The 23,632-nt window shown below is 38.7% G+C and overlaps 3 protein-coding genes across 4 annotated transcripts; all 3 read right to left on the bottom strand.

Moving 5' to 3' along the window:
* Window positions 1–60: 60 nt before the first annotated feature.
* LOC131780466 (transcription factor VBP-like) lies at window positions 61–831 on the bottom strand. Its single transcript, XM_059097071.2, has one exon. The coding sequence runs from the start codon at window positions 829–831 to the stop codon at window positions 61–63; it is 771 nt and encodes a 256-aa protein (XP_058953054.1).
* Window positions 832–5,013: 4,182 nt separating this feature from the next.
* On the bottom strand, window positions 5,014–12,957 carry LOC131780445 (interferon regulatory factor 2). Its single transcript, XM_059097054.2, has 5 exons — window positions 12,852–12,957; window positions 10,438–12,025; window positions 8,258–8,298; window positions 7,285–7,408; window positions 5,014–6,153 (listed from the first exon to the last, which is right to left on the bottom strand). The coding sequence occupies exons 2-5, from the start codon at window positions 10,826–10,828 to the stop codon at window positions 6,005–6,007; spliced, it is 705 nt and encodes a 234-aa protein (XP_058953037.2). The 5' UTR covers window positions 10,829–12,025; window positions 12,852–12,957; the 3' UTR covers window positions 5,014–6,004.
* Window positions 12,958–14,229: 1,272 nt separating this feature from the next.
* On the bottom strand, window positions 14,230–23,632 carry LOC131780427 (interferon regulatory factor 4-like). Of its 2 annotated transcripts, XM_066167497.1 has the most exons (10): window positions 23,509–23,632; window positions 23,148–23,224; window positions 22,585–22,976; window positions 19,764–19,894; window positions 17,434–17,581; window positions 16,737–16,837; window positions 16,165–16,201; window positions 16,017–16,051; window positions 15,845–15,926; window positions 14,230–15,209 (listed from the first exon to the last, which is right to left on the bottom strand). In XM_066167497.1, the coding sequence occupies exons 3-10, from the start codon at window positions 22,967–22,969 to the stop codon at window positions 15,052–15,054; spliced, it is 1,077 nt and encodes a 358-aa protein (XP_066023594.1). In that variant the 5' UTR covers window positions 22,970–22,976; window positions 23,148–23,224; window positions 23,509–23,632; the 3' UTR covers window positions 14,230–15,051. The 2 variants fall into 2 exon arrangements, with proteins under 2 accessions (XP_066023594.1, XP_066023593.1); XM_066167496.1 differs by lacking the exon at window positions 23,148–23,224 and having other exon boundaries at window positions 23,509–23,561.

Here is a 23,632-nt window from a genome sequence, read left to right as displayed (position 1 = left end):
AATGTTCCGATGGCTTAAAGCAATGTTTGTTACTCAAGAAGTTCGCCCTTGGTGAAAGCATCACACTTGGTTACTGATAAGCCTCCTCAGACGATGATTCTCATCCTCCAAGGCGTTTATCTTTGCTCGGATACGCAGATTTTCCTCCTCAAAGAAAGTCGCCCTTTTCTGCGTCTGCTGCTCTCTCAATCGTCGCGCGTCACGTGACCTCTTTGCTGAAAGGTTGTTTTTCCTTCTCCGTTCCCAGTAACCTTCTTCTCTCATAGCTAAGCTGAACTTATCTTCGGATTGTACCCCTTCTTCGTCTTGCCGTGTAGTTTTACCAGTGTATAGTTCCATTTTCTTCTCTTCCATCCCATTGTTCAAAAATACACTCTTTTCTGTTGAAAAGTTTGCGGTCCCATTGTTAATAGGTGGTGGCTCTTGTGCAGATGAGCTCGGGCTTCCTGATGAATCCTCTTTTTTATCAAGTTTAGAGGCAGGAGCAGTTACATTTGTAGAATAAAGGGATGTTAAGTATGGGTATTTCACATCCACAGATTGCCAACGTTGCTGTTTTGGTGAAAAGAGTGGCGATTGGCGTGATAGACCTTCGCTGAACATACTCATCCTGGCAAATTTATCAAACTGAGTTTGACTTTTCCACATTCCTGGATTGTAGGTCTGGCCATGTCTTGGTGGAAACAGGCTCGATCTTTTGAAGGGAAATGCAAATGGATCGTTTACGTCCCAAACGCGTACAGAGTACTCATTCGATGTCAAAAGCTTTTGATACTGTAAAGAAACACTAGGGAAGCTTTCGCGAGCTGTTACAGATCCTCGGCTTTCCATCTTCGGAGGTCGATGGGTTATGCGTTAGTTCAGTGCGTTTCTGTTCTTTTTCATTTCCATTTCTGTGTGTTATTACAGTTTATTTTATCCTTCCCGTCAAATAAATAAATCTCGGTAAACAAGAAGCATCCGAGAGACATCTGCTTGTTCGCTTTTGTGTGAAAACCATTGAGTAGCAGAGCAAAGTTTACATGGAGTTTGTTTTGGTTAGAAGATTTCCTATGTCCTGAACTCGGTCCAACTGGGCGTTACTTGTTATCGTGCACACCCAGGTGTTGCAGTCTATTTCTCTTCAAATTTACACGTTTGCCAGGGTAGGAATTTGGTTTCCAAGGTTAGGCTTTGCGATTGGAGTACGCAAAGAATCTGCAAGGCAAACTTCGGCTGGAGGTACCACTACTGCTGTCACTATTGCTGTCACCACTACATTTCAACTTGTCAACATCAAATCTTCAAAAAAACAAAAATGGACAAAAACGAATGACCGGTTGTTGATTATTGCTCTGCTTTCACCTGGGGAATTATTGATCGCTAGGAAGTTATGTTTCTTTTTTTTTACTTCCACGAGGCACAGCGGCGTGGCAAATATTTGTGATACCATTAGAGATTTTCAAGCAAACTTGTTAAATATAAAGCTTGCCTCAAATTGATCGATAATATTTGATTTGACAGATCCAAAATTTTCTTATGACCGTATTTCGCCGCTGCTCAACGATAAGAAAAAACGAAAAGAAAATAATGGAAATGTTGGTGAAATATATTGCTAATGTTGAAATTCAAAACAGAGAAAGATGGCTAACGAAGACGGGGTGATGGTAAGGCAACTGTGAGACATAGAGGTTACAGAATTTAGTAGTGACTGTCTTATATAGACTTCACTTAACACTAGAAACTACACGTACATCCAGAGCGGAGTGGCTGACCGTGAAAACGTAACTCTGTTCCAAAAGGCCTGAAGCGGAAATTGCTTGGGTTGAGAATTTACAATTTTTGGGGGAATTTCAAAAAACATGTAAATTAAGTGCTTACGTACGATATTTCCGCACGAGTTTGTTTTCACCACACCCTGGTAGATCAAAATGCAATGAATGGAAGAGCCAAAGTGTGTTTATCAATGCTTCCCCATTTGAAATTCCCAGGGGGCTTTTTTGTAGAGAATAATGATCTCATCATCGCTTATGGCTTGTGCTGCATTAGGTCTATTACCTTTACCCTCCTTTTTAAGTTACTTGTTTTAAGCTTCAATGAGTAGCTTCACATCTCTTGTCGTCTCAGCTCGCGTTTTTGTTTTGTTTTGTTTTGTTGCTCTATAATATAATCTTGTTCTAATATAATTCTTGTACTTTTCTAAAAGTACAAGTATTTTTGCAATTTCGGTATGAAAGTTTTCTCGCTATGGATGTTTGCACGCAAGGACTTGAAGTTATTGAATGAAATCAATGGTATGTTTTGACAAGTCTCTCCTGATTGGACGAAACGCTTTACGCACGTGTGAGAAGGCCATTTCGCTGTTGTGATCGGCTATCAGAATTTTTAGGTGGATTTTCTAATGAAGAAAACAGTGAGTAAATCTCAGTATATATGTGATAAAGTTGGGTTCACAATGCTTACCATTATTTTCTAGAAACCTCGTTTATTTTACTTTTTTTCTATAGACCTTTGTAGCTTACTTTGAGCGTGGCCTTTAAACCAATTTCTCTGAGACAAGTTAATTCACCAAATTGTGTAGGCCAAACAAAGTGTTTTTCCTATGCAGTTCAATTGTTAATCGAGACTACAGACGCAGGTGTCACTCAGCTGCTTCTTGTTTCCTAAATTTGTGTCAACACTGAAGTCTCCTGCCCTGTTTTTTTGTTTTTTCTCACTTTTCTTATCATCCCGAAATCAAACCGATAGAAATACGCTAAAAAATTCTCTGGTTCTCAAATATTTTACATTGAGTGTAAAAATTGCCAGAGGTAGAGGGCAAGAAGTTCAGTTTTTGTCTTTAGCCGTTTTGTTTTTCCTAAATGTTGTATTGTGTTTGATCTCTCTTAGATTATTATGTACTTGCAGAGACGTTCAACTAAACAAACAAGTCTGCAGGGGCCCAATAAAATTCCTTCTATGAATTCGGCCGAAGGGTATCGGCGAGAGCTAACCCATTTGTCATCCGCTCTCAGCCGTTTACGATTTCAATTATTCGACGTTTTTAATGAAGAAAACATCTCGGAAAGGTGGGAATCAACACAGACTGCTTTTTTGCCAGTTGTTGCGTCCGGAAAACTGACTCTTTAATGCTCTTCTGTTAATAGGGAGACACAAACGATGAGCCAGTTTGAATATTTCGATTATATTTTATTGCGTTTGACGTAAGAGAACGCATACTGGTTATTTTGTTGAATCTATCCCGTGGGTTTTATAATTCCCTGTGAATATCGTTCCGAAGCCAGACTGTTTCAGCTTTTTGACGCCATCTTCGACCGACTGGCACACTCAGCCTCGATCTCAGATAGAGACTGAAGACGTCCGCATAAGTTACGCGGGCATCTTGACTGGCTTCAGTCCTGGATGCCATGGTAGGATCTGCAGAAATATTGTAACCTCTTGATCAAAAGAAATGAGTTAACACGAATCAGAACTGTGAGCCATGTCGCCTTAAACTTTTAAGAAGCTACATCGAACGCACTTTACTAATCCATCATCATTTCTTGTTTTCATTTCCCTATCTTTGTCCCCTATTTAACCAAGATGACAAATTGCATGCTTTGCGAATATTTTTCCAAGCAAGGCATTCTAGTCCTTCTTATTTAAGACAATTTCCTGAAAGTTAGAAAACCCAGCTTGTCAGGACATTAGGCAGCAACACCGTGGAAGACATCGATTTGCAGAAATTGTATTTCTAGCTAGAGAAATCCATCTGCTGGATGTGTTTATCTTTTCTAACAGTGGCACATCGCAACTTCGACATAACGTGAGTGAGCAGTGTTGAGTACTAAATGGAACATTGAATAAGTTGTCGAGGAAGTTTCTGTTCTCAGACAACGCAAATTTTGGCGGTTCTACGTTGTTGTTTTTTTAGAGGACGGCCAAAAAATGCACAAAGTTTTAAAGTGCACATACTGAGCTATTGTTCTACCCATTAAATCTTTTGTTTTCTCGCGTCGTTTTTACCCTTGCCGTTGTCGCACAGGCAGACCATACTATTTGTTTGTGGTTAATACGAGTTGACGTGAGACGAACAAAATATATGAGTGTTACGAATAAAGCTCTGAAAATTGCATATCTAAATTACATTTCGGTCTGAATATCTCAATAAAGTTCAATGAAATTTTAATGGACGCATTTGTGATATTTTTTAGCCTTCACGGGCCGTTTGAAGCGTATTTTTACGAAATTTGTTTCGGCCGGAGACCGCTAAGAGAAGAAAGGTGGACAAGGCTTGCAACTTGGTGGCTGCCAGCTATACGACCTCCTCCACTCCAAATTAGAATGAACGCTAGAAAAAAATCTCTCCTCACTAGCGACGGTTGTTGATCGCTGAAATGTTGCTTATTCTCCCCGCTACATTTAAGCTTCATCCCTTCAGGAATTTCCGAGAAAATCGATCTTGAAATGATGAGCTTGACTTTCTTAATATGATCGGGGCCAAACTCGGCGACCAAAAGAATTCGAAGCATGCAAGCCGTTTCAAATTTACTATACAGTGCAGCAACTTGCCTTGTCAGTCCACTGCGGTTCAAAACCAAGCCAAGCGCTTACGTTATAAATTATTCTGTCTCTAGATTATACAAAAACAAGGCAAAAATTGTCGATTATGCGTTGTTTACGCAATGAAATATTATCGGAAAAGTGCCCTCTGTCTCAACCAATCAGCATTTAGCAATTTTGTCCTCTATGTTCTAAGTGTTGAAAAATTTCTTGCGCATAAAAATTGGTATGTCAGAAGTCAATTTAGATCTACAAAAAAAAAAAAACTTAAACTCGCTCTAAAGAGTTTCACAGAGTGGATTAAGGAGTTTTCGTAACGGCCACGAGCAGGTTGGTTCTTGGGAGCGTACATTTGGAAGAAAGAAATTCTGATCCCAATAACATGGCGTTGTATTTGGATTTACCACTGCAGCAGTAAACGACTCATCTTTCCTCTTCTAAACGAAAAACCACAAAAACAGAAAAACAGTCATGCAAAGCACAATCGCCACTTTTTCGAGTCAAGCCTTTATTCACTTAAAACACGAGATAAATTTTACAGTTCTTATCAACTTCATTTTTTTTGTTATTGTTCTTACGGCACGAAAAAGAAGTAGCCAACTCCGTGACGAAGACCTATCATAAACCCTTATTATTACAAATATTCTAAAACCTAAGTTGTTAGAAATAGGTAGACTTAATAAGATTCTTGCCTATGAAAATGGGAAGGTGTTAATAGTGACTGGAACACTAAAAATTATCCTTGTGTAGTCTGCATATGAATCTTTGAAGCGGAATTACAGTTCAACCTAAAATCTTGCCAAGCGAGCGTTATGAAGTGAACTGGTTACAACGGACTTCTGCATCAGTGGGTTAGTTTAGTGGTTTTGTTCATTAAACTAATTTCAAAGTTCCCTTTCGACCTAGAAGGTGCATTAGCTGGCAGTTCTTTGGGATGCTTTATTATAGACGCAGTTTCCTATTACCCGGGGGGTAATAGGAGTTCTCCTCTGGTGGCAGTCATCTTGGAAGATTGGAATTTCCAAGAAGCTCTTTGTGAAATAAGTTTGTAATTTTTACGAGGCAAGATCAGTCATAAATTTCAGTGGTAAACTTTGGCCCTCCCCCGATTCAAAGGGCCAGTTGTCATTTTATGAACTATACGTTTAGTAGCGCTACTTCGAACTTTTTCTGTACCACTTCAAACTACATACAGTATAATCTTAACCTACCAGTATTTCACAAGTGCACGCAACCCATAACATTATTTACACTCAAGATATTAACATAACTCTATGTACATAACTTTTGTTCTTGTACCTTACCTAGACATGAAACCACCCGGTATTTGACTTTCTCCCTCCCAGTCTCCACTGAGGGGACAATGAGAAGTTTTCTTTTGGTTACCGAGTCCTTCAACGTGTTTTAGACTTGCTTTCAAAACTTATGACACTGATTACACAGACGATTTCAGACATCTCTCTAGGAGAGAAGGTTGGACTCCTTAGCTGCTGATTTCTCCGTTTTCAACCGAAACATTTTCAACGTCAACAAATTCGTCTTCAGAAGTTGCGCTTTGTTTTTCGTCGTGCATATCGACACCGAGGGCGTTCCAAGCCGCCAAATACCACGTATATGAAAATCGAGTCACATCTGTTGAACAAAAATCAGCGTATTAGATTTTGGTGGAAATTGAGAAGCCAGTTTAACTTGAAGGCATTCAATGGTTCCTAATGATTCGGTAAACATCTTAAGATCGACGTTTACTGCGGAGCAGACTTCAGCCTTACGTTGGCGAGAATTCCCTCACGCTTTCGACAGCAAGAGTTATGTTTTCGCGTAAGTCATTTACCTCAGCTTTTATATGCTGGAATGTTTTGTTATCCCACGTATACCTATCACTGATATACAAAAACGATCTTTGTCTCTTATTTCAATTGAATTTTGATATAAAAAAGCCAACAGTTTTGTTTTTTACGAGGTTTGAACAACAACTGCTGCTTAACCTTAAAATCCAACAAGGCAGCTTCAAAATACATGCTCAAAATCAACATGACTCTCAGGTGGTATACCGAGAACAGCAAACAGAGAACAGTAAACGACAAACTTGGAAATGTGGTTTGCGTTCCGCATTAAACTTCAATCTGACGGTGTCTAACAATTTCATGGGGTGGGAAGCCTATTACGCCAGGTTCTGGTCACTAAAGGGTGCGTGAGAACTGATATGTGATTCATCGTCTATTCCTAAGGTCCCAATACTCTGAAATACCCAACAGCTTTAATTTACAGGGAGGAGAGGCAAGGCTACACGAAGCTGAAAACAATTTTAAGAATTAGTTTTCCTTCTCACTGCCCTGGTAGGCATATTAGGGACGTTAAGCAGTCAGGACGGCAACGCCAAGGAAGACTTCGATTAAAAAATAAATCTCTACCTTTAATTAGAATTTCAAAAATGGCTGCACGTGTTTACCGTCTCATACGGCGCCACACCTCAACTCCAGCATAACGTATAAAAGAAGCGTTGATTTCCAAATGGAAACTAAACTAATTTGCCATCGCGGTTTCGGTTCGCAGACGACGCAAATTGTGGTGATTTCACGTTGTTGTTTTGCATAGGACGGCTAAGAAATGTACAATTAGATCTTTTGTTTTTCTATGTCCTCGTTGCCGCCGCCGTCATGGTTTGCTTAAGGTTCCTATCCTGTTTGTGGGACGCTCGAAGGTATCGCAGCCTTCCCTTTTAAATTAATCGAAGTTCGCTTTTAATTAAGAGTGATAACGTACCTTGATTAGACTTGCTCGCAACAAGACTCTCGAACGCTGGGTATTTTGAGTTTGCACGAGGAGCCACCACAGGTTCCTCCTCAGATTTAGCATCGCCGGGGGAATTCAACATGTCATCCACCATCTGGCGAAATAAAAGCGTAACCTCGATAAAAAAAAACTATGTGAGATTAATTATCAGATCCATGCACTTATTTGAGGAGACGGGGTTAAAAGATCGTAAAACCGGGTGGACCTCTTACAAGAATCAGCGAGTATACGGCAGCTCGATCTCTCAGCCTGAAACCATAACTAATAAAAATTGTCTTCAAATCACAGACGCCGCCATTTTAAATCTTGCATAGTAGACGAGCTTCATTCTTATGCCGTAACAAAGACTCACCCCCCTTCTCCCCTCGTTCGTTTTTAACTTCTCATGGCAATGGTTTGAGATAGGTCACGCGCTATACAAAAGCGAGTATACAAAAGAGCAGCCATGACACAATGAACTATTCTTGGCGATAACGGAGAAGCGGCTGTATTGCGGATCGCGCATTTTACTTTGGCGCGTGAGGCCAGGTTACCGATTCTTTTTGAACATGATGACGTCCATAGCGTAAATTTCAGTGCATTCTCAGAAATATTATGGAAGGTTTGGCTATTCTTTGAAATCTGAAGACATGCTTTTACATGGCGCAGATAATAACCATGTGATTTGATTGATTTTCCTCGCTAAATACAAAAACTGAAACTAAGAATTTAAATGTCTGTCAAATTCAGGTTTATTTGTCACGAGCGTGAGAGAAATAATAGACTTCCGCTTTGATAGTCAACTGCTTTACCCTCAAGTGCGCGTCAAGAAAACCATTATTTAACGGTTGCTCATTTACGTTATCAACTCAGTTGATAATGCTGAATTACCCTGTTACACTCTCCCACCGACGCAGCAACACAGTTTCTTTAGAAACTTACCCCCTTCAAAGATGTTACATACCTCAACTATTACTCTTTCAAATGACCCAAGTACCTCAGTCTCTGCAAATATACATTGTCAGAAATTATGTCAGTGCATTCTAAATGTGGATCAGTTTTAGTCGACAGGCCTACACATTGTCATTCGATGGGCGTCTTCGGAAAATAACTAAGTAAGGACCTTAAGCAATCACGACAGCATCGCCGAGAGGGACGTCGATTGAAAAACTACTTTTTATTTTTAGTTAGAATTTCCCAAATGGCTGGAGGTTTTTACTGTCTCTTGGATACACCTTTACTTCAGAGTAACGCGTGTGAAAAGCTTCTGTTCTCAGACCACGCAAATTTTAGTGATTTCATGTTGCTGTTTTGCAGAGAACGGCTACAAAATGAACAAAGTGCAGAGGACGGCTGCGAAATGTACAAAGTTTGAAAATTCACGTGTTGAGCTATTGTTCAGGTTATTAGATCTTGTGTTTTGCCACGTCCTCGTTGCTGTCTTCGTCGTAGTTTGCTTAAGGTCCCTGATTGACTATTTGGCACGCAGACAGTCTACCTGCAGTTTCCTAATCACAGTCCAAGTCTCTTCCGAGAACATATCACATGTGCTAAAGGCCCGCATTTTAAATTGTCGCGAAATCTTTCAAGCATCAGAAATGTTATTGTGAGTTGTTTACAAATGGAGAGTACGCTAACTAGTATAAGGTTGAAGTATTGCACTTGCAATTTGTGCTCAGAATTAAAGACATCCGAATAATCAGGCTAACATGAGGTAACAGTCAAACCACATGTTTCCAAGAGTCTATCTTGAAAGACAAACATGAGCGCTCAAGTTAGACTAAAAAATTAACGCTTACTTTCAGTAGGTTAGCTGAAATATCTGTTGCGTAGGAAATTAAAAATAGCTCGAAAATTATCCATTCCAGTTGACCACAGAATTATTACGATAATTTTTTATTTATTTGTCTCCGTAAAATGTCTGGGCAGTTATGATCGTCATTAAAATTCTTAGAATCCAATTTCCAGACCACTTTCGCTTCGTTTGTTTCTTTGCTTTATTATACGTAATTTTTCTCTAAACAAAGGCTTAGTCCGGTGTATTCAAGTGGTTTTGAGGTAATAGCGCCAAAATAGAAATGATTATGTAACGTTTTTTTGAATTTAGCTTCTTTCGTCGAATATTTTTCAAAGGAAATGAGTTTTAATTGCTTTCTTCAATTTGGAACATAATTCACATAAGGGTTTCCAGGATGTCTTAAACTGATATCGTAAGCGTCTGAAATCAGTTGTTGGCGCTCTCTTATGTAGTTTCGTATCGGATGTTTTTCCAAAAGAAACCGCTTTGTGTTGCATCTTGATCTATAAACGTGGAAACCTTTCGGTTTTGAGGGCAAAGGTAAACACTAGAAAAATGTAAATTAGATCAGAGGGTTTGTTTTGACGCGTTCAGCATTCAACGACCTTTCTTGGAATCAACAATCACATATATGAGGTCGATCACGCGGAAAGCTATAAATAGTGAACAGTATGTGGGCGATCGAGCGTGGCATCCACGCATCATGTGACATCCACGCATCATGTGACATGAAAAATAGGCTTGAGCTTATGTAAGCATTTCTCGTCAAAACAACACTTGTGCCAACTTAGCATATTTTCCTTGATAGTAGAATTTCCGTCTGCGTCTGAAGCTAGAATTAATATTGGATTAGGTGTGGTAGACTTAAAGAGATTCCTTCTTGATATTAGATAAGAGGAATGGACATATAATATTTTATATCCGAAACAAAGAAATCTAATTCCAATAACTCTTATGGCGTTTCTTAAAAATCTGGTTTTTTTTTTCTTATCAGTAGTCAGTATACTATTTGCTTCATATCGAGGTACTCTTATTTCACTTTCTAGCACAGTGACTGAAAAGCTATTCAAAGAGCGTGTTTTCTTCACCGATTCGGTAAATGCGGGTTTGGCTAAATTTTATGTAGCATTCCCTTATCTTGCCGACAAGGTCAACCTCTTAGTTGTGCGCGTAATGCCCTCTGGATTTCGTTAACTCAAAGTACTTTTGGCGAACCAAAACATTCTAGAGGCAAATATGGACTCTCTCTCCCACACGAGTCTTATGTTACTAAATGAGCCGGAAAGCGTGGATGTAATTTATTCGGAGAACAACCTGTGTGAGATACGCTTTCCCGGATAACTTACTTTTTTCTTCCTTCTTCACAAGATCTGTTTGTTTCTTGTTCAACCTGTAAATCTTGTAGGCATCAGGGCCACGCGGAATGCTTTGCTGTCGAATTTCTTCGAAATCGGGAAGAGCATTTAAAGTGCATCTAAAGTTTGTCTTCCATTTACAAGGATCCGCTCTATCTCTGCCTTCCACAAACTTCCCAGAATGTTTTGCCCATTCTTTGAATATATTAGCATCTGTTGGACACCAGTTTCGACCAGAACCGTGTTTCCAAGGAATTTTGAAGACTCCTCTCCGTTTATCCAGCCACTGCACTCCGGTAATTTCTCCACTATCGAGTTTGCTGATCAACCATTCTCGGAAACGCATTCTTCTCGTTCCCGACAGTTTGCTGTAATCGTGCATATTTTTTTCTCCTTCTCTCCCTCCCTCCTTCGCTTTAGAGGAAACGACTTTAAAGTCGAAGGCCAATTTTTTTCTCCCGATCAAGATGAATGGCAATAGCTTTTTCTTCCAGTACTAGCTCACATCAAGTTTTAAAACTAAAAATTTCAGCGGATTTAAAATTCGGTTTCGCTTTTAAGTTGAAGCGCAAAGGGTCTTTCGTCAGTCGTTTCGCCGAGGATACTCTACCGACGTTTTAGGGTTCTCAAATTTTTATATGCCCTTTCGTCTTAGGGGAAGTCCCTTCAAAAGGGTTTTTTCCCTTTGCGGGGGGCGTCATCAATTGACAATTGTTAACGCTCACAGTACTTTGAAATCCTGTCCGGTCCGCCTGTCTGTCAAAAACACGTTGAAAAGATCTTATTGCATTCGAAGCATATTTTTTTCTTGTGTCTAAAACCTACACGCCATGTCTTTTTATGATCTCTTTTAGGGTATTGTTATGATTTGCAAATGTGATTCCACGTAAATATTTAATAACTTATCGCACCGGCTGTTACCAGAAGGGGTTTTTCCCTTTTTGGAAGACATGTTTATTCAAGTAACCAGCTGTAAACAATGCAGCGACGCAGTTTTCGATCGCTGAGGAGCTCGTTTTCATTTTTCGGTAGCAATTCTAACTAGACTTCTTCTGTGATAAGAAGAAGTAACTTCTCTATTCAATAAGTTAGCTTTTGCTAAATCGGTAAATGCAAATTTTTTGTATATTCATTAAATTGAACGGTTGGGATGATCATCCGAATTGAGTTTTAACCAAAATTGTTTATTGCATTGGCCATAAGCGGTTCAAATTTCGCTTAGTTCTATGTTATAAAGAAACAAATAAAATTGTCTCAGCCTTTATTATTATTAGAACTATTTCTCTAGTCGCAAGATGCTAGCCATCGATTAATGTAAACGCAAATATCTTCAGAGTCCTAGACGGGGAATCCCCGAATAGTGGACCTGATGGTTATCTAAGAGCTGAACATGATACAATTTTCGTGATTATTTTCATTCTCGCGGTGTAGAAAGCAGCGATAAAATAATCGTTATAAAATGTTCCGCTTCAGCTTACTGCTTCACATCAGCAGTCTAAGCAGAAAAATTTATGTTTAATCGCCCTCTTACAAAGTCATTTCAATATCTGCGCCACCTTCAATTACATTTCTTGATGACCTGCGAAAAGAATATTCTCGCTCTTTAGATCGCAAGTGCCCTTATCGGTCGTATTTATCAAAGTTTTTGGATGAAGATCGATGCTTCGAAAGATCTGTACGAAGTGCATTTAGCCTTTAGCCAATAAATACAATTTGATGACTTCACACCTCAGGCCGAGATATTTCCAACCCGGAGTATTTGGAAAAATAAAAGGGTCTCCGTACCTTAGGATAATTGAAGAATAATGTCTAGAAAGCTAGTACATCAGTGTTTTCCTTTCGATTGTCACGCAATCCCGTTATGTGTGCGATCACGCCAAGGTCAACGATTGTAATTTTGTAAAGGAAAGACGTAACAAAAACGATTTTGTGTGGAGCAACTGGGCAGTTACAACAACTACAAGACACAGAAAATACAGGTGAAATGTATTTTCTATGTCTTGTCGAAGAAAACGCGTGACAGAACACGCCGCTTGGGATTTAGCACAACAGATTGCCAACATCCGCATGGGTTTCAAATCCGACGACAAATCTTTTGCTTTGGTACAAAATACTTTCACTGAATTGGGCGATATATCTAGGTTACCCGAAAACAGCATCATTTCAGCCTTCGTAAGGTTACGTTTTGACGAGTGTACTTAGGCGTAATGTATTAATCCAAAGAGCTTAACTTGCTGACGTCGGCAGGCTAATTTGAATTTGCAATACTTATGACATTTGCAATTTCGTCTCGATCAAATAAAGCTTGAATTTGTCACGAAACGTGTGTTTATCATGTGGGCTCGTGGTAAGACTGAAATGCGAGATCAACTTTTTGATGTAAATGAAGTTTTGATGCACGTTACCTCTGTCTCCCGCGGTATATCCATTTCCTTCTTCACCATTTCGGCTTAGTCGGCAATGAGGTGAAAAAAAACAAACACCGATAAAGTTCACACCCAATGTTTTGAAGCTGCACTTAAGTGCTAAATGATAAATATTTCTGGCATCAAAACTAACGGGGAATCCCCTGGTTATATCCTTTGTTAATCTAACTATTTTACGATGGCAACGCCTGGTCTTGTGGGAATTTGCTTAGAAAGCACAATCTTGAGGCGATCATACAAACTGCACCTATTAATTATTTAAATTTTTAAAGCTGGTGTGGCTATTGAAATATTTTATTTTACATGAAATTGAGCTGCTGTCATGTCTATCTGAGGAATTCATTTGGCAGAAAGTTACATTTCAGTTCGTAAAGAAATTAAAAAATCGCATAGACGGAACAATTAACAATGTGCTGCGTAAGCGTTTCATAACATTACAAAATGACTTGTAAATATATATTTTTCGAACTACTCTGACATACGATAACAAGTCATATTAGAGAGAGTCTCTTTAGCATCTTAAAAGCGTTTGTTTTTCTGTCTGGGAGATGAGGTAATCGTGATATTTTTAATTGTTAGCTAAAAAAAGTGCAACACAGCATTTATTGGATATGCTGACAAAGCATGTGAAAACTTAAACCAAAATGTCAACATTTTTGAAAATTCAATTTTTCATACGGAGCGAATTTTTCAAACTTTTGTCGATAAAATACCGCCAGGAATTTCGCTTAAAATCTAAAAGAAATTTTAAAATAAATATATTATTTAAAAATTAATGTTAAAAAGCGACGACGTTTTGTGTGAAAAGTGTGAATTATTTTTATTTCAAATAGACAATCTTTGCCAAAAATTAATTTTGGAGGTAAAAGTCGATGTCTTTGTATTCTCCGTCTGCAACTGAATCGAGGGTTGGACAAGAAGACTTTCGTGAAAAAAAAAATATGTTGGTTTGAATATTCAGAAGATATGCTTGTAATGTATTCCCAGACAGGTCTGAACTGGTGTTAGAGTATTACGACCTAGAAGGAATTATTCTTTCTTGAAAAAGATTTTCCTTTCGGTGAAAGATGGTCAAAACAAAATTTGCTCATGGTGGTTTTGATCTTCCCTCACAAATAAACTTAACCTTTACACCTTAATAAAAGTATCTATATTCTCCATATTATTCTCTATACATTCCCTGTCAGGTACTGACGAGGAGAATTTGTTTAACAATTTGAATAAAGAGCTTCTTTAGTTGGTGATCATTTCCTGTATTCTCCTGAACTTAATGTTTGATTTAGGGCTGAGAGTGTTGGGAGAAAATAGATGCTAAACGCTATCATCAGGGGTTGAGCGGTTAACTTACTTCACCCTGTAAACACATTTCGTTTATTTTCCATGACAGAATTACACTCCGACGGAGCTTAACGTACAGTTTCGAACCTAATTATAGACTACAAACGAGGTGATAAGGAAACTTGACACTGACCATTCTTACAGGGTTCGGTAATGTGGATGATGTCTAAGTTTCAGTCATTACATAAGGAAGTACTACCACAATTTCTCTCGTACTCAATTTCAATAATTATCAAATTATTTTTACTCAACAACTGATCAAAAGTTTTTTCACAAAAAATATGACTGGATGAAACAACAAGTAAACTCTTTCTAAATTTGGTGATGTCTGCCACTTAATCCAAGAACTGCTTTGTGCCAGCACATGCCAAGCATGTACACATTGGTGGTAAAATATCTGCGGGTGATTGAAGATGAATTACCACTAATTTTTCGATAGAAGTGATCATTTCTAGAAAATCTGAGCTTTCCTTGAAAGAGTTATATGACAGAGAGGTTTAAATTCCAAAACGGTCGCTGATGTATCTACCACTCAACTTAATTCAATTTAAAATACATTACTTACCGGATTCTTACTATATCAAACAATCTGTGAGCATAGGGAACTGCTAAACCTGAACAAAAATGACACAAAACCTACGAAGATAGAAGTCTTGGCAGTCACTACGTTTGTCGCCTTTGGGCCGGCATCCACTGAAGAGGATGGTCACTCATGCCGGTCATAAGTTGCCCTCTTATAATCATTTATTTTGCTCTCCTATATCATGTGAGAAAATTCATTCCCTTTGCTTATTAAAGCTTACTGTACTGACTTAAATCTCGACAAGAGTTCTTAACTGTCTTACGATCTGTTAATGACGCTTAAAATTTCCCGAGTGGAGTCTGGTGTCAAAGGAAGGGTAGCAGAGTATTCATTCCCATAGTTAGTTGAGCCCTCGGACTTCAAGACCAACTGCAATGGAGGGCCCTTCTTTGGAGAAGAAGACTCGTCAGCGAACTCTGCAGAAATAAAAGAAAAGAATACAGTCGTGACATTAGATTCACGTGTATTTTTGGGTGACATTTTATGGGAAGACCAGAGGAATTATTCCGCATTTGCATAGCCTGATAGAAACAATTGGGGATAGAAAACAAACAAACTTCTTATCTTCCCAGTTCTCTTGCGGTAAGAAAAGGCTATGCAAGATTTATTTTCAACCACCTTTAAATTAAAGCTTTTTTTTGCAGATGAGATTTCTTCTGCTTTTATCTTTTAATTTTTTTCGTTCTTTTGTTGTTATTATTGTTGTTACTTTTTTTAAATTCGATTTGTATTCTGCTCTATTGCTTGACAATTCAACGTAACCACACTTAATGGTATTTGCTTAAAGTGATGAAATTAAACAGACGTTAGATTAACCCGGTCCTCTCCAACATCTACATGTAAAAATCAGTTCTCTGAACTGTCTGCCATACATTTCTGATCATTTTAGCTCAGTTTAAATCAATCAATATCCCCTCCTTTTTCACATAAATATGTGTTTACATCTTTATGAGAAATTCCTATTCGATTTATCCTGGTAGCGAAAGGTACATGAGAGGCTTTTGAAACTTTCACATGTAGATCTTTATATTGTCATCATGGCTTTTTTTACCTTGTTCAGGATCATTGGAACCCTCCATTCCTTCCATTTCGTCAAGTGAAGACCCACTCTGCTCTGACATTTGGTCCACCAACTATAGAGAAAGGGAAAAATAGATCTTATTGGGTTATCCCTTTTAAGAATATCATCTTCAAAGTGTGTGTCAGTTGTAAAATTTTCTTACATCGATGATTTCTTGATCACTGGGGACTTCGTCTTCTGAAAAGGGAAATAAGGAAGGAAAGGTTAGCATTTAAGTCAGCAAGCTAGAACACTGCTGAATACAATCGGGACAGTATATTGATAAAAGCAACTTCACAGCATCAACGTACCCTCTTTGACTATTACTTTGGCGCCCTCTGTGGAACTCTGGAAAACAAAAGGAACCTACTGTTCAGTGTCTTAGGTGTCTGGCATTAACCCTTTAACTCCCAAGATCTCATTAGTAATTCTTCTTACTGTCTGCCATACAAGTCTTGTGATGTTAGTTTGGAGAATTTGGTATTGGATCAACTAATAATCCCCTAATTAATATTTTTCTTTATTCTCATCACAGGTCTGCTTGATATTGTATTGATAATGTAAGGAGAAATTCTGTTTTAATCACCTATGGGAGTGAAGGGGTTAAAGAAAATATTGAACCTTCAGGCACAAGGTGTCCTAGAACAGCTATTGAAGAGACTTCTTCTCTAAAGAGGATGCAATCAGACTTTAAAATTCAAGTTCAGGAAAAAAAGTCATTGAGACCGAATGGTAAGGGCACTGGGTGAATAATACAGTGATTCTTAGCTCAGTTTAAGCCCTCTTGCCCGTTCACTAGATTTTTTCAGTAGCTCGAAAAATTAGTAGATGCATGGATGAATTATCTCCACTCCTACTTAACAGGTGGGCCATGATGAATTACCTCATCCAATTCATTAAGGTCTCGTGAGCATGAAGGCATCATCCCATCATCTGGAGACAAAGGTTCCTGTTTAATACCTGGTTGAGTCATAACGCCAATGTCTAAAGGAAGAAGACACCAAAAGTTGGGTACAAGACAATGTCAGTACTTTGCATGAGAACTGCGTTTCCAGTAGCGGCAGTAGATCGGTGATACCTATTTTGGGGATAGCTAGAAGCTATCAGATTAATCTGGAGAGAGAACGAGGCGGACGAACAAAACAATTCACTCAACACAGAAGGAGATAGCATCCTAGCTAGTATCAGTTTTCTTTAGTTTGCCGAACCATAGCACTTACCAAATTTAGCTAATCAGAAGCAACAAAAATGGCTTTGTGGAAACAGGAAACCAAAAATTTACATGGCATGACAAAACGCAGAGGAAAATATTAAGGAAAAATCGGCGGTGTACATAAATAGCGCAAAGAAAAGAACAAAACCCAAAGATTAAAGATAAACCATCGAGAGCTGAAATATAATCAAGAAAGCTTCAACCTTTGTGTAATGCACCAGTGAAGATCTAATAAACCTCCCATTTATTGCTATTAATCACAATAGTTTTATCTAGCCTTGAATAAGTTATTCGAGCATTTTGCGACTTAAATGAAACCATCCCTTGATTTATAAACACTGAAGTGCATAGTATTTGCAATATCTACCTTTCATTTCAGGCCTTGGGTCGAACCATGGGGTCATGTAATCGTGATCCAACAGATGTGGCCAGGTGTGAAAGGTTGGCCAAAACCCAAAGCCATTGAAGGGTTTAGTACCCGATAGAGGGTAATAAGGAGCCTTCCTTGGTGTTTCCTGTGTAACGAGAAAATGTGGTGAGTCACGGGGTGAGAGTGTTTGGTGTGGTTTCTCTTTCATTTAACTCTGAAAAACACCGAGTACGGATGTTCATGGTTAGGAAAAGATTAATTTACAACGAAGAATCGTTAGCAAACCGCACTGACTTAGAGACACTCTCGCTGTAAAAAATAATCTCGCAAATGAGGCGCAGTTTTTAAAATAAACTTTATGATAAACTTTATAAATAAATAATGCGTAAGTTTGGCGCACTAATGTATGCAGATGTGACTTGAATGACATGGAGTTAAGTTCCTTGGAGACAATATGGGTTACAGCGATGGAAAAGGAGGAAGAACTCTCACCAAAATAGATTCCCTGAGGATCTAGCGCGTTGCAACACTAAATTCTTAGTGATGCAATTGTGTCCAAGGTTGCAAGCTTGCGTATGATTTCACAGGAAGTTTTTAGTTAAAGTCAATTATTCTGAATATAGTACATTTATGGTGCACCGAAGAGACCCACAATTAGCTGCATGGACTTAGAGTCACTCCTCATTTTTATAGCGGCGCGCATCAGAGTTCCACATATTGTTTCCCTTTGTAAAATTCAGGTATTATTTCATTTCGTCTTTAATGAAAAAGGGACTTGGACAAACGAATGGACTAAAACTTTCACTCAAATCATCCGATCACTCACAAGGAAGCGAAAGAGCTCATAATAAACAAAGAGTGCTTTTCCTGCTTTTATTCAGTAAAAGATACGAAAAACACGAATAGCGCAATAAAGTTAAACCGAGGGCGCTATTTCAAAGAAATAGGTAATTAATGTCGTAGAAAAATAGTTTTGTATTGTTGCACACTTGCACTGTGCTAATACGGTTTTCCCCGCGATTTTTCTTTCCCTATGAATTCAAACAAACCCGTACGATCCGGACAAATTTAAAAGATTCACCGTTCATATGACGTCCTTCATTCAGCTTTCGAAACTGAAATAAGCTGCAACGCAAATCCAATTGTATTTTCACAACGATTACACTGAAACGAACTGAAGAACTTAAAGAAAGCGAAACCACAAACGGTTCGCACCACAAAACTTTCAATTTCCTCTTTCAGTTGAACGATTCTCCTTTTGTTTTCTAAAAAGCTTTTAGATCTCCACATTCTAAGAAAATAAATTATCATGTCTGTTATTTTTTTAACTCGTGATCTGAAGTTTTGAAGATAAACACAGAATTGAGCTTTCTAGTTAATAAGAATTCCAAGAATTAGTTGTAAGGGGTGTTTATTGTCTTGGATTACGCAAGAACGTCTTTAATTTAGGGGCATTTTTTCCCGGAAATATTTGTTTGTATTTTCAGGTAGATGATTTAAAAAAAACGTGCATTATTCTTACACCTTTCGCTGAATTTTTGGCCACAAAAAAAAAAAAAACAAAAAACAAAAAAAGAGCGAGTCACCCTTGAACAAACGTTTCTGTTCGTCAACAGACGCGCTGGATCTTCGGCTTGTTCAAATCGGGCCTTTTTCCAAGAAGTATCATCATACAATTAAAATCGAATGTAAAAATTAATTACAATGATGTTGTAACCTTTAGTTTTGCCAATGGGTTTTGCTTGAAGGTAAAATTCAAGAGCGTTAAAAGGTATTTATCGTGGACACAAATTTTTAGTTGGAAGGACGATTCTAAACGAACCAAAATGCATTTTTCAAATGTGGCTTTTAAGATTTGTGTCGCTCTTCCGATTTGAATACAACTGAGATTGCCATCCTAAACTCTATTTGACATTGATCTAGCCTCTAACTAGCCATATAAGTCGGCAATCCTCAAACGATAAAAACCTATATTTTCAACCTTAAAACGATCTATAAAGTTAGCTGGGGTCAGTTAATTGTTAATGTGTGTTTTGCAAAGACATAGACTGAACGATATTTGTGAAGTGTTTTCCAGAATTTGACTCTGTTTTGACTGCCGTTGCTCTGTGATAGGAAAAAGACAGCTTACTAGTAGTTTATCTCTTAAACAGTCGGTGAATCTCTCACTGTAATCGCTTGTCTACTATGAGGTGTGTAGAGAGCATTTGACTCTGTTTAGACCGCCGCTTCTCTGGGAAAAGTAAACTAAACAGGAGAGTTTGCCCCTTAAACAAACTGTTAATATCCCACTGTGATCGCCGTAATTTTTAACCAAGATCACTTACCCCTATACTCTGCCTGTTCCTCATCGGGCCAGGATCACTTCTAGCCGCTCTCTTTGCTGAGGAGTGTTCTCTCGTCGGAGGTGTCACATTTGGAGTTGTAGCAGTGCTGGTTGAGGCACATGCTGTAGGCGCTGGAGACAAACAAATAATTACAGATCAAAAATTATTCAGATCATACATTTATTCTGGCATGTTCTTGCAGTTCAACGTTGGCTAAAAGCTAAGCTGATTTAAGTACAGAAGATGGTAAAACAAGAATTTCGACTCGACTTTTGGAGCTTCTGGAAGAAGGAAATCGTTCACTCGACCTCGTTCTTCGAAGACTTCTCGCCAAATCGAAATTAAAGCCATTCCTTTTGAAGAGCATTCATCAGTCTATTGATTGTTATCCTCAACCAACTCAAACCCTCTGTTATGTCAAACTATTTCTTGTTCCTCTCAGTTGGAAGCAACGGTTAACAGTATGTGTCTTTTCAATCTCTTTGGGGCTCTTGAACCTTAGTTAGTCATGCGTAGCTCAGCAAACTAAACCGTATAAAAAGATGATGACTTTTATGAAAAGTTTGCATATACAGAAACGATTTGCAGCTGTTAATCAGTTCATTTCGGCATTGATCACCCCTTTTATTTGATTATCTGATGAGTGTAAAGAGGTAAGACAGCAACACAGCAGAGCTGCCCACGATACGTTTCAGGTTATAAGGTTGCCAATAAGGTGAACTAAGAGCGGCTCCGAAATTTCCAGGAGACGGTACTCCGAAGCTACGTGTGAATTCTTTACTAAAACAGCACTGAGCTAAAAGAACGTAGGTTTACAAAAATCACTCGAAGAACCGTCGGCAAACATTTTTGAAGTGTTTTTCTTTGACCGGCCCTGTTTGTCGTTTTTAGATACGAATGACGTGAGTTACGAAGCCACCGCTTCAATTACACCCAACGACGCAGACTTATGTGCACTCATCATATCATTGCCCTTTTTTGAAGAAGATCCTAAATACATCGTAGTTTACTCTAAAATAAAACAAAGGCAACAAATTCCGCATTGCCTAAGCAATGCCTCTTGACACAGAGTTAGCTCGCCTTAAATTTAGACGCCCTTAATTCGTTTTCCCACGGGTAAGTAAATAGCTTGATCAACAGGGTTTAGTTAGGCTGATGACATTCATCTCATCATAGAATGAGGCGGGGTTTGCCAGAGAAAGATTCGATACTGACCACATTCCGCATTCTTCGACCCTAATTTTGAATACTTTACTCCACTCCAGGGTGCAATGCGTAATGCCACGTTTGAAAGATTGAATTCTCGCTCTTAAAATTGATCTAAGCTTCTGCAGTTGTACAAAGCAATGCCTATTCTGATGATGTGGACCAATATTGTATACCTTTTGAAAAGCTGTACACAATGGAGCTGGGTATCATTGCAGCAGTGATTTATGATATGCACTTCTTAGAAACAAATCCTGTCTAGAAAACGTACATTCTAGTTACAATATCACGATATTTATGATATACCAGACTGATTCTAATAACCGAGAGCGTCGTGTCAGTGTTTTGAACACATTTGTCACCGCAAGCAACAAATGCAACTAGGTTTTGCAACGTTCGTGCTGTTAACTATTCTTAGAGTCTAAGTCACACATTAAATCAGTTGCTTTATTGCTTTTCTCGGCGATGCAAGTTCGCGTGTGAAGGCGTTTTCTCAGCAAAGTTTATTCCCCGAGTCTATTGAGGACACAGTTTCCACGCGTCAGCTAGGATACGCGACTGTTGCATAATAATGAAGATACCTAACACCGTGAGTGGTCCAATAAGATCGCATCTCAGTATTCTACGACGATATTGAAAGATTCGTTAAGACTTCCGAACCCTCCTAGTTTCAAACAAAGAGTGCAACTAGGAACCTAATACGAATAAGTTCAACCCTTGGTTCGAAGCTTGAATTTAAAGGCTACTTACCATCCCGAACCACTCGACAAGATTATTCCCGCGTCAACTAGCTATGTCTGAAATACACATTGGCGACTCCAGTTGCCCTTTTTAGGCGAAGCTCGCGAAATTACAAAGAAAACGTTTTAGCTTGGATATGCAATTCTTGTTTGAGCTCTCGGGCGTCTTCTTGTTTCTTGTTAATTCATGGAGAACTGAGAGCTCTTCCGGACGACTCCTTGAGGCGTGCCAACCAGGAAGTATGAAACGAATCATCTTTCTAGATCTCAAAATATTCTTTTTCGTATCATAATTTTGCTAAAGCTCGCGCCATTTCTTGGTGAAAAGCTTATAAGAACTCAGTCATTTCAGTTATTAAAGTATATATGCAAATTGAGTTAATTTAAGTTCTTTCTCGGAAAAGCTCTCATAAACAATTTATCGTATCTTTCTCGGAATTGGTCACGCTTTGTTGTGTGGTTTGACTTTTCCCTCACGCTTTCCAAAAGATGTCGGAAGAAATATTCATTAAAATCAACAGAGAATTGTGGTAAACTATCGAACGACTATTTCCACGACTTCTCTTCAAGGAAACTGAAATACAGGGTAAAATGTGCATGAAAGTTTAAAATTTCCGGCTTAGGTCACGTCAGTCAATGATCCAGACAAACGAATACGAAGCGTAGACGTTTTCTGTTATATTTTCCCGACTATTGGGGCAGTCTCTTTCAGAGAAACTGTTCCTAGGGAAGCATTCGGTAAATTTAACACGTAAACAAATCAGTATAAAAAAAAATCGATTCGATAAGCATTCTGGACTTGTATAATTTTAGTAAATTCGCAGCTGCTAAGCGCCGTGGTTGTTTATAAACTGAACTTCACGCACGCTACTCACCCTTGTTTTGTCGTTTGTTATGTAAGTCTTTCTTGGCTGTTTTCTTCACTATCTGATAGACTTTATAAGCGTCTTGGCCTCGTGCTATTCCTTGATTTGGAAGCTCGACGATGTCCGGGAGGGCGTTCAGAGCACATCGAAAATTCGCCTTCCAACGCCGCGGATCAGGTCTGTCGTGTCCTTTCCTGTAGCGACCACTGTGTATGGCCCAACCTTCGAAGACGCAGGCGTCTTTAGGGTAGGACCAGCACTGCCTTGAGGCATGCTTCCACGATACTTTAAAGATGCCTTTCTCTCGATCGTCCCACTCGAGACCCGGTAGCTTTCCGCTGTCTGCTTGTTTTTCAATCCATGCGCGAAGCCGAAGTCTTTCCGCTGGCATCATGAAATTGCTGTGGAATAATGTCCTGAGTAAAGGTACTGCGACTTTGTAGTGAAAAAAATCTTAAGCCTTTGTTTCAAATGGAAGAGACTTCTGTACTCTATGCAGCTTACGTTTCAGTTGAGTGTCGAGGCAAGTGACACTTTTTAGCTTTCACATGATATTTTGGGGAGTCCCCTACCTTTTCCGAGAATTGACGTCACTATGTTTTGACCAATCAACGTACGGTATTTCCCGTTGATCTGTTATTTATTTTGTCTAGAAAGTTAAAAGCGAGAAAAACTGAATAACCTGATTCTTACGTATTTTCCATACTTGTTATTTACTCTATTTAAAGTCGCATAATGTATGGCGCTGAAATCAGAGCCAGAGTTAGTTTGTTGTTTTCAACTATTAGGGTCACAAAAAGTGAAAGATTAAACAAGAAACCGAATACGAAATAACTTCGTTTCAGAAACGAAAGAAATAGTTGCGAAACCTTGTATGAATGGCTAAGCGAAAGGTTATTCTTCTTTCGCGATGATATCGAGTGTAATATTTACCAAACAACACTTGTGTCACGGTCTTGTGAGTCGCTCATCTCTGGCGAATTTCCCTACTCCATGCAGTTATTGGATAATTTACTGCATCAGAGTTCTAACTAACAAAATATTCCCGATGAAATGA

Source organism: Pocillopora verrucosa, chromosome 5 (genome assembly GCF_036669915.1).
Source record: "Pocillopora verrucosa isolate sample1 chromosome 5, ASM3666991v2, whole genome shotgun sequence".
NCBI lineage: Eukaryota > Metazoa > Cnidaria > Anthozoa > Scleractinia > Pocilloporidae > Pocillopora > Pocillopora verrucosa.
The sequence above is the reverse complement of the archived record's forward strand: the minus strand, read 5'-3'. Positions and strand labels throughout refer to the sequence as shown.